The 17,694-nt window shown below is 48.8% G+C and overlaps 1 protein-coding gene across 2 annotated transcripts in view; it reads left to right on the top strand.

Annotated features, from left to right (window-relative positions):
* The first annotated feature begins 2,268 nt into the window (after positions 1–2,268).
* The window catches only part of NRG2 (neuregulin 2), a 303,847-nt gene continuing 288,421 nt past the window's right edge, over positions 2,269–17,694 (top strand). The window contains exons 1-2 of one of the 2 annotated variants that reach the window (XM_043552601.1): positions 2,269–2,393; positions 3,160–3,795. In XM_043552601.1, coding sequence (XP_043408536.1) covers positions 3,357–3,795 — 439 coding nt within the window. In that variant the 5' untranslated portion in view covers positions 2,269–2,393; positions 3,160–3,356. Of the gene's footprint in view, positions 2,394–3,159; positions 3,796–17,694 lie in introns of those variants that run through there. The other variant, XM_043552600.1, reaches the window with a different exon arrangement.

Genomic DNA, 17,694 nt, shown 5'->3' with positions numbered 1-17,694 from the left:
CCAACATAGCTGGCATTCACTGGCACCTTTATTGGCAGTCTCAATGCAGAGAGGCTAAAGATTAGAATGGGCATGGAGCATGAACCGCCCCATCACCTTTAGCCATGGTCCTGCAGGGCATTTGAGAAGGGCTGCTTTCATCACCACTGCCCACATGGTATCTGTTCTCTGAGTAAAAAGAGGGCTTCAGTCTCCAGCGTTGGCATCTAGTAGCACAAAGGCTGGGATTGTCAAAGACACCCAAGGGAATAAGGTGCCTAACCAATGGTGCCATTGAACATGTTATTAGAATTATTTTTTGTTACTTGTAGTAGCAATGAGGACCCCACTCACAGAGGAGGAACCAGTTGTGTTAGGTGCTGAACAAAGACAGAACAAATCAACCATCTTGGCCTTAAGTATGGCTAAGGATGGTTTAATTCCAGCCTTAATTCACCATGAACAATTAGAAATGGAAAAAAACGTCAGCGGGTTGCCTCTTGGAAGTGAGTCTTAGGGTCTGATTCAGCAAGGTATTTAAGCACCTGCTTAACTTGCTTTTAATGAGTCTAGTCCTGCTTAAAACTATGCAGGTACTTAAGTATCTTGCTGAACTGGGGCTTTACTGCAGGTTTCTCTGGACCTAGAAACTACTCAGGATAATCTGAATTGGGGGGAAAAAAACAGAAAGCCAAAGAGAAATATGTTTAGCAAAGGTTCTAACAATGAAAAGTGTTTCTGAGACTCTAAATGTGATAAATGTGCCTGATAACACAATACATTGTTTGAAGTTAAAGAATTACCCGGAGGACATTATCTAAGCATCCTTGGTAGTGGGAGTATGTATTTAAATAAAATCGATGGCTTCCTACGGGCTGAAGATCTGAATGGACTCATGCACTATCAATAGTCAGTGGTAACTTCTGGGAAAAATGTACATGCATAACACTGAATTCAGCTCTGCATGGGAAAGATGGTAGAATACAAGGAATTCAAACATTTATTAATTCCACCCATTCTGGATGATTCCACCTTTTTTTTTTTTGAGCTATAGATTCACAATCATAAACATGGAGGGGCCCGGGGATCCAAAGGTACATATTACACCATCATTATCTATCACCCCAATTTATTTAAAAAATCATTATTGGCTCTAACCATCTTTGGAGTCTTCCAGTGAATGCTTGCCTGGCTTTTCTTTTAGAGTGTAAGCTTGGTGGGGAAGGGCCCCTGCCTTTATCTGTGTGTTGTATCGCTGCCAAGAACACTACTGCCATAATAATAACAATGCACATATTTGGGTCTGATCCCACTCCAACTGAAGTCAATGGCAGATGGCAGCAAAGCAGGCAGGGATCACCATGTATGCGATTATCTCACCCCCTTGTGTCAATTACCACAACAATGGGAACCCACGGGCTGTGGATTCCAGAGGCAGAATTTGCCTTTTTGAAAATCCTCTGCTATTAACTACTCTTCTTAAACTGCTGTGGCTTGCAGCTTCAGCAATGATTTCCTATGCGATTATAAGGAACACAGACAGGGGAGCACCATCTTTAAAAATAAACAACTTTTCTGAACTTAAATTGCCTTCTCCTGAAAACCCACTGCAGTGGGAAAGTCTTGTTATTATCTTGTTTGTTTATTAAGGAGAGACAGCAGGGATCACTCCATGAAAGAAGCCATTTTCTCTTCAGCTGCTATCTTTTCTTTTGCCAGTTTGTTTCTTTTTCTTAAACTGCATTTGACTGGGGTGTCATGCATAAAATTCCAGCTCCAAAGTAATCCTGAGATAGGAAAGTAGATGTGTAGGGCAGGGCGGCCCAACCCTGTTGCCAGTTTGGAGTTGTGAAATCTGCAGGGCAGGTGCCCCTGGCAGCAGATAATATTCCGTTGCAACCGGTTAAGCGGCGCTTCCTCCTGTCCCGAATGTGGTTTAGCTGATTGTCGGGTTGACGAAGGAAATGCTCGTGTTTTGACCGGAGCTGTAATGCAGTGTGGAGATGGGCAGGTCTTGAGAGGATGTGATCGGAATGCCAAGGGCTGCAGAAATCAGCTATCTAGTTCTCCCTCCCACCTCACATCCTGGGGACCCCCCTCCCGGCCACCCTCCCCACGCTAAGCGAGATCGGCTCTGCCCCCGTTTCCAGCCCACCCCTCTTCCAATTGCAGGCTGCCAGTCGCACCAATAAAACAGGGCAATGCTGGGGAGTCAGCCAGGCCCTCTGGCAACACAAATGTAAACCCAGTGACTTACTGGTAGGTTCCCCCCACCCCCGCCTGCTGCAGCCACCTGCTCCTCGTGTCCTTGCTGCAGGCTGAGGGGCGAGACATCGGCAGTCCGGCTGCCCGGGGCTCTCTGCGGCTCGCGGGGCAGCTCCCGGGGACGCTCGGGCTCGAGGCATGGCATAGAGGTACGTGGCTGAGCGCGCATCAATGTGGCACCTTCTGGAGGGGCCGCCAAGGGAAGCGCTGAGCTGAGGCATCTGCTCGGGAGACCGCGGGTTGCCTCGCGACTCTCCTTGCAGCCCCCACCCGCATGGGGGGGGGGGGTCCCTTGCACCGGGCGTCCCCGCCCCGCCCTGCAGAGGGCTGCATCCCCGAGGGGGCAGGGAGTCCCCGACACCCTCCCCCAAGGGAGCGGGCTCCGGGCGGAGAGGTTCCGGGTAGCGCTGACACCGGCTCTCCCGGGGGGCAGGGAGTCCCGGAGATCCCCTGCACGGGGAGCCACGCTCAGGGTTCCCCGGGATCCCTTCAGAAGGGCGCTGGGGACAAAATCCCCGGGGATCGGGGAAGTCACCTGCTCCGCGGGGACTCACCTGCCCAGCCGCTGGGACTGGCTGGCCCAGGCAGGACTCAGGCAGGGGCCGCGCGGGGCACTGGGCCAGACCCTGCTGGGGATTTCAGGGCGCTCCCGGCGCAGCGGGTCAGCACAAGTCGGGTGCGCTCTGCAGAGGCCGGGGCATCCCCTCGGGGCCCCGGAGCTCGCTCGGGTCCCCTGCCCGGCGCGGGCGGGCAGCCCCCTGCCTTCCCTGGCTCCATCCGCCGGTGCATGGGGGCAGGGCGCCCAGGGTCGGTGAGCCGCGCAGCTCCGTGCCCTGGTGCCTGGGGAGGCTGCTGCGCCGCCCGGGGAGGTGCCGGCCAGCGGGCGCTGAGATTACGCTGTTTCCGGTCCTCCAGCGCCTCTGTTTCCCCTCCCGAAGCGGCGGCGAAGCGGCAGCCCCCCAAATGGCCTGGCCAGATGCGGCAGGTCTGCTGCTCAGCGCCGCGACTGGAGGAGGCTCCGTGCGCCAGCAGCAGCAGCGCCCGCCCCGCTGCGCCTCCCGAGCAGCCGCAGCCCTGCAGCCCGGACAGCAGCCGCCGCAGCAGCCGCCGGCATGAGGCGCGATCCGACCCCCGGCTTCTCCATGCTGCTCTTCGGGGTGTCTCTCGCCTGCTACTCCCCCAGCCTCAAATCGGTGCAGGACCAGGCGTACACCGCGGCCGTGGTGGTGGAGGGCAAGGTGCAGGCGCTGCCCCCCCCGCCCGGCAGCGGCAATGGCACCCGCGAGCCCCCTGCCGCCGCTGGGGTGGTCCTGGTGAAAGTCTTGGACCTGTGGCCCCGCAACAGCGGGGGGCTGCAGCGCGAGCAGCTGATCAGCGTGGGCAGTGCGGGCTCCCCGGCGCCCTGCTTCAAAGTGAAGAGGAACCACCGCTACATCTTCTTCCTGGAGCCCACCGAGCAGCCCCTGGTCTTCAGGACATCCTTCGCCCCCCTGGACACCAGCGGCAAGAACCTCAAGAAGGATGTGGGCAGGATCCTGTGCGCAGACTGCGGTGAGTTGCCTGGGGCTGCCTTCCTCTCCTCTCCGGCCCAGGAGCTGCTGTTGCGGGGATTAGGGGGGGTGAGTCTGGGTGTGTGGGGTGTTTGGAGGCTGCCGGGGGCCAGGCAGATGGGGATGGACAGCCAGCAGACTCCCTCTGCCTAGCGCACCACCAAACCGTTTGGGAACTGCGTTTGGTGGCTGGCATGTGCTGCTGGAGACCTGCTACCCCAGCATCGCCGTGGGGTTACACGTAGAAAAAAGAAAGTTTAGTGTTTGTCATGTGTTTGTTGTGTCTGTGGAGTTCTGGGTCAGGAATAGGTACCTGCACCTGGAGACCGTTTGTCTCTCCCCTTAGTGACTGGGAAATGCTGGCAGGCTTGATTTGGGGACGGGAGACTGGAGGGGAGCAGGTGTGGGGGCATTGAATTTGATTTGCTGAATATGACTTGATCTGTTTTAAGAACTCCTGATCTGCATGTTGAACGCTGCTTCTCCTAGTGTAAGGCAGGCACGCAACTCATGTAAACAACGCCTTCCTCGCTGCCCCACGTCCACAGCCACAGAAATGTACCTCGGGGGTTGTAGGCTGACTTTCTCGGTGGCTGTTTATCTATATGTGGATCGTTTCTCTTCCTGTGGGCTGTCCTGCTCTTCCAAAGCAGCTTAGAGAGGTTGCTTCTTGAGGGAACGCGAGCCAGCCCTTGTGAGGCGAACCCCATTTGGGTCGTTGATCTTTGATTTCCTTGAAGAGTGCGAATGCTGCCTGGAACAGAATTTCTTTCAGTTGTTTGTGACGATGACCTATCCTGGTAACTTACTCCTGCTGGACGTTGTCAGTTGTGCACTAAAACCTCAATGGCAACCCGTATTGACTGCATCCGTCACCTCTAGGCTGGTTGCAGTACAAGCATGCAGGTGATTAGGGAGATAGCATCCAGGGTGCTGGTGGAACGGTGCAACGGTGCAGCTGCGTAACACGTTCCTTGGTGTCAGAAAGTCAAATAAACACGAGCTGCTTTGGTACAATTTGCGATTTAATTCAGAGTCTATTTTGAAATTGGATCTCGCTGTTCTTTTTGTTTGTGCTTCAGTCGCATTATAGCTCACTAAAGTATTTGTTGTCAGTATCTTATGTTTTTTCATATTTAATGTTTCTTTTTGTTTTGGCTTTTCGTTGATAACTGCAGCCAATCTACTGAATGAAAGACCTTGTAATAGCATGAAGTTCTGGCCCCATCAACTCTGTAGCCACTCAATTGCATCCGATGCGCTGCTTTCCTATAGCAGATAGCATGTTTACAAATGCAGAGAACAATATTTTATTGACATGTGTATGTGCTTTGGAATAGACTGCCTAGCAGGGATGTGCAATAACTATTGAAAAGTTTTGCATCTGTCAAAATGGTGTTCTAATTTTCTGAAGTTTTTTCTTCCACCATATTTAGTTTTTCTTAAAGTAACATATTGTATTTGTTCTGTACTGTATATCTTAGACTTCATCAGGTTATTTTCAAATAGAGATGTCAAACTAGTTCAACAGGAAAGTATTGGTTTATTTATTACTACTTTTTGGCCTGGAATTTCATTATTGTAATCTGGAAAAGCTGGCATACGGTTTTAAAATTTCATGTTTTGATGATCTTTGATTATTTTTGTTTGCATTGAATGATTTTGACCAGGTTTAGGATGTGAGCTTGGCCCTTAGTTTGGCTTTAATTCTCAGACACTACACCATGGCCCAGGAAGCGGTGAGAACCCTGTGGTGCAGTGGAAAATGAACAACAAATTTCTCCTTAGGACAGGTTCCAATTTGGCCAATTGATTATAAATATACGCAGTGCATATCTCAAGATGATTCAGATTCCCTATATAGGTACTCACTCATCAGGTTAATAGACCTTTTCCCCATTAAAGGCTATGTGACATGCTAGTTATACTTAGCTCTATAATGAACATTTAATAGTTTTTTTTTAAAGTAGGCTTTTCTGGGGCAAATCCTTTGACATTGAAGAGGATTGATCATAGATTGTTAAAACAGGCTCTGTCTGCTCTTTAGCTATTATCACAAAGAGACGTTTACAATTGCGATTGCTGGGAGAGAGAGAAGGAACCTCACATATAAATTGCCGTTGAGAAGAATGGGCTAAGAACATAAATATCAGGAGGCCTGTATTTAATTTATGTATGTATATGGACCAACACGAACATATAACATTTAGTGAAATAACTGTCACAAAATAAAAAAGCACATACCATGAAGAGTACTGGTAAATTCCATGGGGTTGTCATCTGGAGTCAGATGGTACCACATCAGCAAGTAGGTTGCATGCTTTAGTCCATCAAGAAAAGGCACAATCCTGCAAGGTTCTAAGCAACCCCAAGTGATTTTGCTGAGAGCCAAGAGTACTCTGCTCCTTCCTGGATCTGGCTCAGTGGGTTAAAGGAAAGTGCGTAGGCTGCTGTAGCTAGCCAGATAAAAGCTGCCATTCTGACCACATTGCCTTCTTGGCCCTAATGCACTTATTTCTGTATTTTCAACAGTCTGAAGAAGGCCTCTTGGCTAAAAGAATCTGCAGGTTGTCAGTGCTGTTGTCTCATCAGAGCTGTATGACAGGTTGCAAAATAAAGAAGCTGGGACATAGTAACTGTCATAAAGGCGGTTAAGTAACAGAATTGAACAGCAACTTCATTGCCCTAACGTTTTGAAGACCCATTGACTTCTGCCCTCCTGTGTGCCAGTACAACACTGGGAGGTTAGTGTTGAAGGTGACATGCCAGGTAGGACTGATCTTTTGATTTGTGATGCCCCCAGCTGCTGGAGGTGCGTGTATTGGGCAATCAGGCTGTGATTTGTCTTCTCCCTGCTTGCCTTGTGTCGGAGAAGAAAATTGGGCTTGCTGGTGAGTTGTTTCCTGCTGCGAAAGAGGGAGATGGAGGTGGTCCGTGAGCTCCAGAATTAGCATGGGATTGCGGGTTCCCTGTTAGATCATGGAGTGGTCTCTAAGGGAAGTGGCGGGTGCACCATTGTTTGGGACGTTGAAAACTAGACTGTGCGGAGCACTGGAGAGCGGAGCCTAGGGAACCCTCCTGCACTGGCAAGGAGATGGACTTAATAGCTCTGCTCCAATGTCATTTCTACAAGGACTAGGACCTCAAATGGCTGCTTGCTTCCCCTCTGTGGCCAGTCTCAGGGGTGAGCCTGGTGTCTAGTGGTTTGTGCTCTGCTCTGCTTTAGAGATTAAGAGCTTGATTCTGGAAGCAGTGCAGCACTTCTTGAGAGGGGCAGCGTGCCCTCTGCTCCCATTGACTTTAGTGGGAGTTAAGGGTGCTCGGCACGTTGCAGGGTCAGATTGCAGGTTTGAGTCCGTGGGCCACGTGCTGCAAAGATGTGTCTCGCATAGTGTTCTGCGAAGGAACAGTGTTGAAACAAGGGCCATCTAGTGCCCAGGCAGAAGGCTGAGGGCAGGATATAAAGGGGGGACAGGCTGGATGATTGGGTCCCTGATGAGATGCAGAGGACCTATTAGAATAATAAGTCTGTATGGTGCAAAAGGGCAGGATGATACACAATACAGGTGATAGGGATCAAGTACCTAGGATTTTAATTGTCAAAAGTATCTCCATAAAGTGTGCATCCGTCGTGAGCCTAACCTGCATCTCCCTTAAGTGTGTCCTGATGTTGGAGGCAGTGTCCCCATAGTTAGACCAAGGCTCTGGGTGTTGGGACTCCTGGGTTCTGTTCTCAACTCTGCCCCTGACTGATTTTGGGAAAGGACAGGGAAGAGCTCTTTGGCTCAGTTTACCTATCTGTAAGATGCACAGAATAGTTGTCACCTTCTCTCAGTGGAGTTGGGGGATTAATGAATGTTTGGGAACACTGGGAGTTCCTTGGATGAAAGGTGGTATTATGTGTGTCACGGGACAGTGTGGGTCGGGATAGCTATCTGCCTAAAGGCCATTTAAAAAGCCTCTTTGACAACCAATATTCTAGCTGTGTTATTGCTACCTATATTGTTATATATTTATTTTCTTTAGTATGTATCCTTCACATGGATTTTCTTTTGGCATCCATTTGCTGCTTGTTTTGGGGTGACCTCATTTCTCTATGCACATGTGGATGGACCAAGGAGGAAGGAATATGTCCACGAGGCAACCTTCGCTTCCCCTCAAACATTTACAGTGACCAGTGGAATTTCGGCTTTGGCCTACTCCCGATTCCGTTGAAGACGATGGGAAATTGTGCCACTGACTTTACTGGAAGTGGGATCAGACCTTTAAAGAGCATTCAGCATCTTCAACTGTTGTACACTTTAAATGACTAAATAAATACCTCTCTGCAAGCTTAATATATATTTTAAAATATCTAGTTGAGTGAGGGGAGGGATGGCTTTGTTGTTAAAGCATAAGATTTAGAATCCAGAGACCTGGGCTCTATTAAAGACTAATTCTGTGACCTTGAGCAAGCCAATTGAGCCCATCGTGCCTCAGTTTCCCCACAGGAATTTTAATATCAACCTGCCTCCCAGAGCAGGTTTGTACATCTCTCTGAGACCCTTGATAGAAAGCACTATGGAAGTCCAGTACAGGGCATAGTGGTTGCTACTACAATTAAATAGGGCTATTCACAGCAGTAAGAACTATGCTCCATAGAAAGTATGTCCAGGCTTGGGCTTTCTTACTACAGTGGATGCTCCTTACAGATAGAGTGCCTGATCTTGCATGCGATAGACATTCAGAATTCTTGTTGAGCACAAGGCCAGTTTTGAATGCACAAGGATTGCAGGATGGGGCCCTAAATATCACATCACTTTTGCTGGGAGGTACATTTCTCAACTTGCTGAACTTGGCATTGGCTTTGCCACACCAGCTGGTGTTAATCAGGGATGGGTGCTCAAAGTTTTGAGTACACAATGGCAAATGTGCCTTCCTGAGAACTGAATATCTGTGGTCCCATCCAAAACAGCATTTAAAGCACAATACTGGCAGCTTGTGCACAATCTGCAGAAAATGCTCGTTCCTTTTTCTTTGGGTAATTCATTCAACACATTTCAAATAAACAGTGAACTGAATATAATGCTGGTGAAAGGTGCTGGCTTGACAGTCTCTCTTTATACCCAGAACAGGTACAACACAGGCAGCAGCAGTGTCAGCTTCCCCTGCTCACTGCCCTGCTAATTAGAGCTGTCTGAAACTATTTCGCACCACCTTCAGAAAAATCACACTTCCTCTGGTTCGCAGGAAAGCGAAAGCTGTCTCCTTCTTGCCTTGAGCTTTTGCAAATGGAAAATGGTCATTTTGCTGCAGAAAGCTTTTTCTTCTTGCAAAGATGGCACATTCACCCAGGGTGCCGACTCAGTTTTGCTCAGGTGCAGAATTTTGCCTCTGCCCTGATGTGGAAGGTAGCTCAGACTTTGTGACTGATTCTGTCCTTGGGTTCTCAGCTGAGCCTGCCAAAACATTTGGGGCCAAGTGTTTATTTTATTGCTTACTTTTGGGGGCATAGAACTGTGCCTATCCCAGCCGGCAGGTGCCCATATTTTAGAAATAAATGAAAACCATAGAGGTTGAGCTATTATTAAAACAAACCAAGTCTATAAAATGAAGACGTGTCACTCTACTGATTCCTCTTATTTCAGAAAAGCCTGGGTAAATATACAGTCCTTGCAGTGTGCCCTAGAGGTCAACAGAGACTGGAGTACCTAGGCACTAGCACAATCCAAATAATAAATGAGTTCCAGAGCTAAGGGCCTTCCACTCAGAACTCTGGCCACCCGTCCTCTGACAAAACCAGCTGCAGACTTTTAGCTCCAGTGCCCCCCAGTTATCACAACTACTGGGGTAAAACACTGTGGGGAGCAGGTTCTCAAAGACACAGGATCTGAACCATAAAAGGCTTTATAAATCACAACTACCGCCTTGAATTGCGTTTGGCAACAAGTCAGAAGCCAGTGCACAGGAACAGCCATCTCCATCAGAGAAGCACCACTATGTAAACGGGTAGCCGTACTCTGGCTGCAGCAGCTGAAATATACAAGAGTTCTCCATGGGTAGGCCTAAGTAGAATGCAAAATAGTAATCTAATGCAAAGGAGACACCGCCTCTGTTAATGTCTGTTGCAAGGTTGTTTTGTGATGAGGGAATATCTTGGGAATGAACTGGGCTCCACCAATCCATTTCACCTAGGCCACTAAATAGCAGTCATAATAATAACGGACCTTGCCAGATTTGGTAATCGCTGATCACACTGGTGAAATTCTCTCTCTTTTTAAGAGTCATTCCATTTAATAAATGACACAGCGGTCCTCCCAGCAAGCACCCAAGCCCCAGGAAATCCCTTAGGGTAAATTATACAGTGTTTTGTGTGTGTGTCTCATACAATGAAAATTAAGGTTGCAGAGTAGCAGCCGTGTTAGTCTGTATCCGCAAAAAGAACAGGAGGACTTGTGGCACCTTAGAGACTGACAAATTTATTAGAGCATAAGCTTTCGTGAGCTACAGCCCACTTCATCGGATGCATAGAATGGAACATATAATAATAAGATCTATATATACAAACAGAGAAGGTGGAAGTTGCCATACAACTGTAAGAGGCTAATTAATTAAGATAAGCAATTATCAGCAGGAGAAAAAAACTTTTGCAGTGATAATCAAGGTGGCCCATTTAGACAGTTGACAAGAAGGTGTGAGGATGCTTAACATAGGGAAATAGATTCAATATGAGTAATGACCCAGCCACTCCCAATTAAAACAGCACAAGTGGATGTACAATTTGACTGACATCAAGGATTGCAAGCAAATCTGCAGTGGGATTTTCAAAGGGCTTGTGGAACATGCAGTAGGAAAGCTGAGAGCTCATTGTTGGCTGCTCTTGTAACCAGTGGAATTTTCAAAGCTGAGAGGTGCTAGTGTGCTGAAAATTTGTCTGCCTCCTGGGAAAATCTTGGCAATTGTCTCTAGTTAGATATCTAATAAAGCAGCAAGGCTAAGGACGTCTTCTCCTTCTTCACCTTTACTGCCTGTCCTTCACAAGGCATCCATAAATGATCCCTGTTTCATGGAACTCGCATTGGCACTCACAGCTAACTGACACACAGACATTTCCATGTTCTATGGCATGCAACTCTTAGAAATCCCAATGGTTAAATAGCACAGACATGGTCAGATAACTGCCTTCTAACAAGCAATTACTCTGCTAATGATGTTTCTCTGCAGTGCTGCCCATGCACATACTGGATGAAATTAAGCTGAGAGCTGTTAAAACATGCATTGGGGCAAGCAGTGAGGCACAGAGTCAGTGCAAAGTCGGTGCAGCCGGTGGCTCTGGCAGACAGTCTGAGAATAGTAAGAGAGTCCTGCAGAACAGAGCCCAATGATGGCAGTGTGCCTGGCAGGTCTGCAGGGGACACCCCTATGCTAACCCCACAGGCGAGGAGAGTCCTAAGGGACATCTCCAAGTGCACCGTCAGAGAACGTGGGATCTGGACACCACTGCGACAGCCAGGCACGGAGCCCACCAGTTTCTCGATCACAACGTGTGTGCAGCATTAATTCTTGACACACACATAGCCAGGCATTGGGGGATGTCAGTCAAGGGCCTCCTGCCTTCACCTTAACACACAAGGTACATGATGCTTGAACTAAATTATAGCAACTGTCGTCACCAGTTCCCCAGTCCAAACCACACAACCTTGTTCTTTGCGTGTTGTTGTTACACTAATGCCAACAGTCCACTTGTCTCCATCATTGATTGGCCTATAGAGAGCAGGTGAGAGTTCATCTCCTCTGACTGGTGTCAGGTCCATCTGCTGGTCCACCTGACTTTTAATAGGAGAACTCAGCTGCTGGGGAACCCTCAGTGCAAGGCACTCCTCTATAACTGGGACACTGGTGTCTTCAGAGCAAGAGAGCGGAGTCGCACTCCTTTTAGAACCAGCTGCCCTGTGTAGCCCTCCAGTCCAATCACTCCTAGCGGCACCTGGTGACCATCCTCTCTTCAGGATCTCACCCTGAACGTCAATTGCCTCCTGATGGAGATGAGCAGAGATCTCCCTTTGAGGTCTGCCCTGGTCCCAGAGCTGCAGCACCCTCCATCTGCAGCTTCCTCAGGGAAGACAATTCCTTTGGGGGAATTCACCGGTGCAGTCTCATCTCACGGAATATGGTGATGACATGAGATCCATGACAGACAGAGAGAGGCAGGATAATGAACAAAAGATGCAGAGGTGGGTAGATCTATGTGGGACACAAGTTAGCAGATTTGTGCTCTGCTGGTGGAGGCCCATAGGGGCAATGTTCACACCTCGGTCCCTTCTATTCACGGCCTGTGGCACATAATAGTTCAGTTTCCTGTGGGCTGTAATGCTCTGGTCTAATTTTGGTTGTTGGGTTTAGTGTGTGGATGCTGGGGGGTGTTGGTGGCCTGTGAGATACAGGAGATCAGATGAGATGATCTGGTGGTCCCTTCTGGCCTGAGGATCTATGCCAAGTCACTGAAGCAGAATCCCAAACAAAACTCCAATGGGTTTATCCCCCGCAGCCGCTCATATCCAAAAAGGTCACCTCTGAACCCATGTAGCAATGGCAGGACAAACTCACCAGTTTTGATAGCTGTTGTAACAGGACTCAAAGCACGGATGGGGGATGGACCATGGGAGGAAAATGGGGACAACAGATGAAATTTAGCTGAAAAGAGTTTCTTGTCCCAAAGTTGGCCATTGCCTGCCAAAGAGAAGTGTGTGAGTGTGTGTGCGCACAAGCGCACACAATGTTTGGAGCTGGGTTGTATGTGAGCCAGGGCCCATCCCTCATGATCCCCAAGTTGTCAAGGCCACAGCGAGTATTAAAACCCTAACGATGAGAACTACCGCTATTCTGCTGGGGCTGTCTACACTGCCCCACGGTTCAGTCTGTGAGGCTGTGTCTGGCAGAGCGCACCAAAGTGCTGTGCTGTAACTTCCCCCATGTGGATGCTGCAGGCGTCAGCTAAAAGGTCCCTAGTTCGCCTGAATGTAGTCCTGTCTGAAGAGGACTACAGTATTGCCAACCGGGAGCCTCCACCTTTGCACCCCCAGCGTCAATGTGGGGGAGATACAGTGCAGCACTTTGGGGCACGCTGCAGCTCACACCCCCGTAATCTGAATTGCAGGCCAGGGCAGACATGCCCTGTGACTCTGCTCTCCTTCCATGGTATAATTTCAATGCAACTCCACTGAACTGAATTGAATAACTCTGGGTTTACACTGCTGTAAATCTGACCTTTTGCCTCTAACTACTCTTCGCTTTAGGCAGGTGGAGTGAACGTTAGACCTTGAGATGCAGGAGTCGCCCAGTTAACGTAGTTTTCCCTTGTGCATTGGTGTTTTCCTTGGCTGTTGGTCCTGTCCCTTCTTCACGTGATTTGCAGAGGAGGTACAGTGTGCCAAATGTTGGCCTAATATTCTCTGTCCCCTAGTGAGTGTATGCAGTGGTGGTGTTGCCCTGTCAGTTCCAGGGTATTAGAGAGGTAAGGTGGGTGAGGCAAAAGCTTTTATTTGACCAACAGCTCAGTCCCTCTGAGTTTCTCAAGGTAAGTTAGGCTAACCACGTTTGTGATTTCTTTCTTGCAGTCGGTTTGGCCCTTCCAAGGTTTCTGAAATTACAGCTCCGTTTGGGGGAAGGCAGGTGGGTTGGGAGCTGGGCATGAGGAACTCTGGTGAAAAGCCCAGTGTGGCGTATTTGTGCGGGTGCTTGGCACAAGTGAAGGCCTGGATTCTGCAGTGAGATCTGCATCAGTGCAGACGGATGCCTGCAGAGGATCTGATTGCAGCCTCAGGGTCTAGGTCTTAAAGCCAACAGACTGTGGAAGCGATTGGGGAAAAAAATGAAGATGCCGATAAGCTAGGGCTGTGTCCAATGTCTGGAGTGAAGCACTGAGGACAATTAAAAGGCATTTGCAGAATTTGTGGAAGGACACACTGTACTTAATAGAAGAGCAAGGCAGCTTCTACCAATATATGGGCAAGAGGCAGATATTTGCATTGATTATGATCAGCTGCTGCTAATTGGCTGGGATAACGGTTTAATAATGATACAATGGCATTGGGAACCCTCCCTGCATTCTGTCTGCTCTCTAGGTGTGGCACTAGCTTGGCATGACACCACGGGCTGGAATTATTTTTGTTTACTGGGTTATATCACAATCAGTACTGCAGTCCCTGTGCCTAGCATTGGATTGAAATTTAGCCTCCGGATTATCCAAGTGCATTTTGTCCTCCTTAACCCTTTTGGGCAGCCGGGTGGGTGCAAATCAGGAGCAAGCTGTCATAAATATGAAGGGAAGGTTAACCACCTTTCTGTATACAGTGCTATAAAATCCCTCCTGGCCAGAGGCAAAACCCTTTCACCTGAAAAGGGTTAGGAAGCTAAGGTAACGTCGCTGGTACCTGACCCAAAATGACCAATGAGGGGACAAGATACTTTCAGATCTGGAGGGGCGGGGGAACAAAGGGTTCTGTCTGTCTGTGTGATGCTTTTGCCGGGAACAGATCATAAATGCAAGCCTTCCAACTTATGTTAAGTTAGTAAGTAATCTAGCTAGAAAATGCGTTAGATTTCCTTTAAAATAAGCTGTGCTGGAGGGAATGTGTATTCCTGTTTTTGAGTCTTTTTGTAACTTAAGGTTTTGCCTAGAGGGATTCTCTATGTTTTGAATCTGATAAGGTATTTACCATCCTGATTTTGCAGAGGTGCCTTTTCTTTAATTAAAATTCTTCTTTTAAGAACCTGATTGATTTTTCATTGTTCTTAATATCCAAGGGTTTGGGTTTGTGCTCACCTGTACCAATTGGTGAGGATTATTATCAAGCCTTCCATAGGAAAGGGGGTGTAGGGCTTGGGGGGATATTTTGGGGGAAGACGTCTCCAAGTGGGCTCTTTCCCTGTTCTTTGTTTAAAACACTTGGTGGTGGCAGCATACGGTTCAAGGCCAAGGCAAAGTTTGTACCTTGGGGAAGTTTTTAACCTAAGCTAGTAAGAATAAGCTTAAGGGGTCTTTCATGCAGGTCCCCACATCTGTACCCTAGAGTTCAGAGTGGGGAAGGAACCTTGACACAAGTCCATTGAAGTCACTGGTGCCCAGCCATCGCAAGATCAGAATGAGGCCCATTAAGTCCGGCTGGAAATGCACACGGTCCCAGCTTTACAAGGAGCTGCACCGATGTGGACAGATTAAAACGGTTCATGTACACATTCATTGACCCCATGACTGTCACGCAGAACTTGAATGGAATAGGAGGCTATTGGCATGTGCCCACAGGGCTGTGAAAGGACCTTTTATAGATGTTGCTGAAGGATCTGTAGGGCATTATTATTGTGATCTTGTGGCTAGGTCCCTCTTTGCCCCTCTTTGCCGACATGCTGCTCCTTATACTTTTCCAATCTCCCTTTTCTCTCCCCCTGGCCCTGCCTGTTCTCCTCCCCAGGGCCCCTGAGTTTCCCCCTTTGCACCTCAGCTGCCCACTCAATGTTCCACCCCATCTCCTGTCCGAGGGGCATCACGTGGACAGCAGGGGAGAGCATAATCTTTGTTCACCCCTCACCAGCTCAGCTACACCCCAAGCCGCCAACAAAACCGTGCCATCTAACACACCTTTTTGGCAGGACTGCAGGCGTAAATCCAGGCTGACACGCACAACTGGGAGGAGAACTACCATGCATCTTCCTCCACGGCCCCAAGCCACGAGTCTCTGGAGCAACTTCTAATAGGTGCAAGAGGGTCTTCAGACCCTGCTTAATGTCTTATTAAATCCCTCTCCATTAGCTGGGGGAGGGACCAACGGTGTCTGCCCCCATCACTGCAGAAACCTGCAGTGAGACCAGACCTGGGGGCAAATGGGATGGTGGTCCATTGGAAAGGGAATAGACATGGGATGATTTGGTAGTTTAGTCTCCCTGGGAAGCCAGCCTGCTTCCATGAGAAAGGACGAGCTGGACTCAGGGTATCCATACTCTAGTTGGAAGGGACCCTTCCTTTTTTCATTCCTAAGACTTTGGCTGCAGAACACCTTGCTCCCTTTTGTTTGGCTGAGTTTGAACAACTCTGGCTGTAACAGGCCATTTGCTCTGTGGGATAACGTGGTTTTAGTGGGCTGGGGCATCAGCCACCTCCTCCTCTGGAGTCCTAGTGGACTAGCCATGCCCTCACTTATGGGCATGTGTTCACAGACCCCAGATCTGGAACGAGCTTTACCCTTTGTCTACTCCTGTCTTATACAGAAAGTCCGTGATCGGTGTAGGTTTTTGCATAGTTAACTGGGAGGCTGGTGCTGGTGCTCAGGGTCAGGTCTGATTAGCTGAGAACGGGACTTTTCCCTTAAGGAAAAAAAAAATCATTGCCAAATCCTAGCTTTTCAGCCCCAAAACATACAGGCGGTGAAGTGTACCCATAAGAGCTCTTTACTTTTCACGATGTAGCTGGGACCAGAATTTTGGGAGGCTAGGAGAGGTGTTTCCGCCAGCTATAGGCCAACCTGGAGAATTGCCACGCTCAAGACATCCCCAAAGAACATCTCTGTGAAACATACCAGGTAAGAAATGAAGTACGTGAAATAAAAGCGCTGCGGTGGGCTCATGCTCATAAGAGCGTCCTGCTATGCAGAAGAGGGAAATTTATTGATCCATGTGTCGCCAGACCTGGAAGCCTTTGTCCAGTATGTGAGAGCAGAATTGGAGAAAACATAAGTTGAATGCTTAGCAGGTGGAGTGCAAGCATTTCCCTGTCTGTGGCAGCTACCACAAAACACCAACACTGATAAATATATGTGGTGAGGCAGGGCTGGCTTCCTCTAACAAGCTGTGTGATTTGGGAAATCACTTAACTATTCTGGGCCTCAGATCAACCATCCTGCTTGAGCAGGGGGTTGGAGTAGATGACCTCCTGAAGTCACTTCCAACCCTGAGATTCTGTGATTCTATGATCTGTACAATGGAGAGAATAATACTCTGTGGGTGTTTGGAGGTTAGCTAATAAATGTTTTGAAAGGGCCTTGAGGTCCTGGGATGAAAGCTGTTGTATATGGTAGGAGCAAGTTTAAATACAGTGGGTTATTTTTAGCACCCCCTTCAAATGACCCACGCTCCCGTGCCATGTCAGTCACTTGGGGGCCAGGAGAGGGGTTAAATCAGGGATGTGTTCCGAAGTGGGCGGTGCGTGGAGGGAGTTAGAGAAAGGGAGGAGCTGCATGTGGCCGTTTCGAAGCAAAGAGCGTTTGGGGATGTTTCTGTGCACAGTGTGGGTAGCTGGACTCTGTTCCTATCTATCACAAGCATGCTGGGTTTCAGAGGAGCTGGCAGTGGGAGCAGTTCATAGACCTTCCTGGCAGAAATACCTGGTCAGCTACTAGTCCGGGCAGCAACTAGGATGAGATGGAAGTTCCTTTTGTTAATTCCCAAATTCCCTTCTCCTAGCCCCAAAGAACGCAGGGAGCACCGAGTGACTTTCTTCCTTGCAAGTGTGCTGATCACCCTGCTAACTGGGAATCAGCACCGCTGTGTCGGCACCTAACGGAAGATGCAAACAATTTGTCCATAACTGACTATCCCGCATGCTATTTGGAAAATCTCTGACTCTCAAGAAGGGCCAGCAGCAGCAAACGGAGGAGCTGCCCAAAGCAGCATTAAATGAGTGGAAAGAGTGTCCTGTACCTAAGCGCTGTTTGGAACTTGCCTGGACATTGCCTGCACAGCTGCATAGACTCCACTATCAACATCGGCTGACCAGGGTGCGTATAACCACCGAGCTAAATGGAGCTGAGCATTGCAATGTGCCTGACCAAGACGTGTTCCAGTGTGATTGCAATGTATTGCATTGTTATTCAGGCAGGGGCACCAGCCTTTTTTGCAGGATGTGTCCTGGGTGAACTCTTTGAAGTGA

The sequence above is a fragment of the Chelonia mydas genome, chromosome 8 (assembly GCF_015237465.2).
Source record: "Chelonia mydas isolate rCheMyd1 chromosome 8, rCheMyd1.pri.v2, whole genome shotgun sequence".
NCBI classification, from domain to species: domain Eukaryota; kingdom Metazoa; phylum Chordata; order Testudines; family Cheloniidae; genus Chelonia; species Chelonia mydas.
Note: the sequence above shows the minus strand (reverse complement) of the source record. Positions and strands in the feature narration are given on the sequence as shown.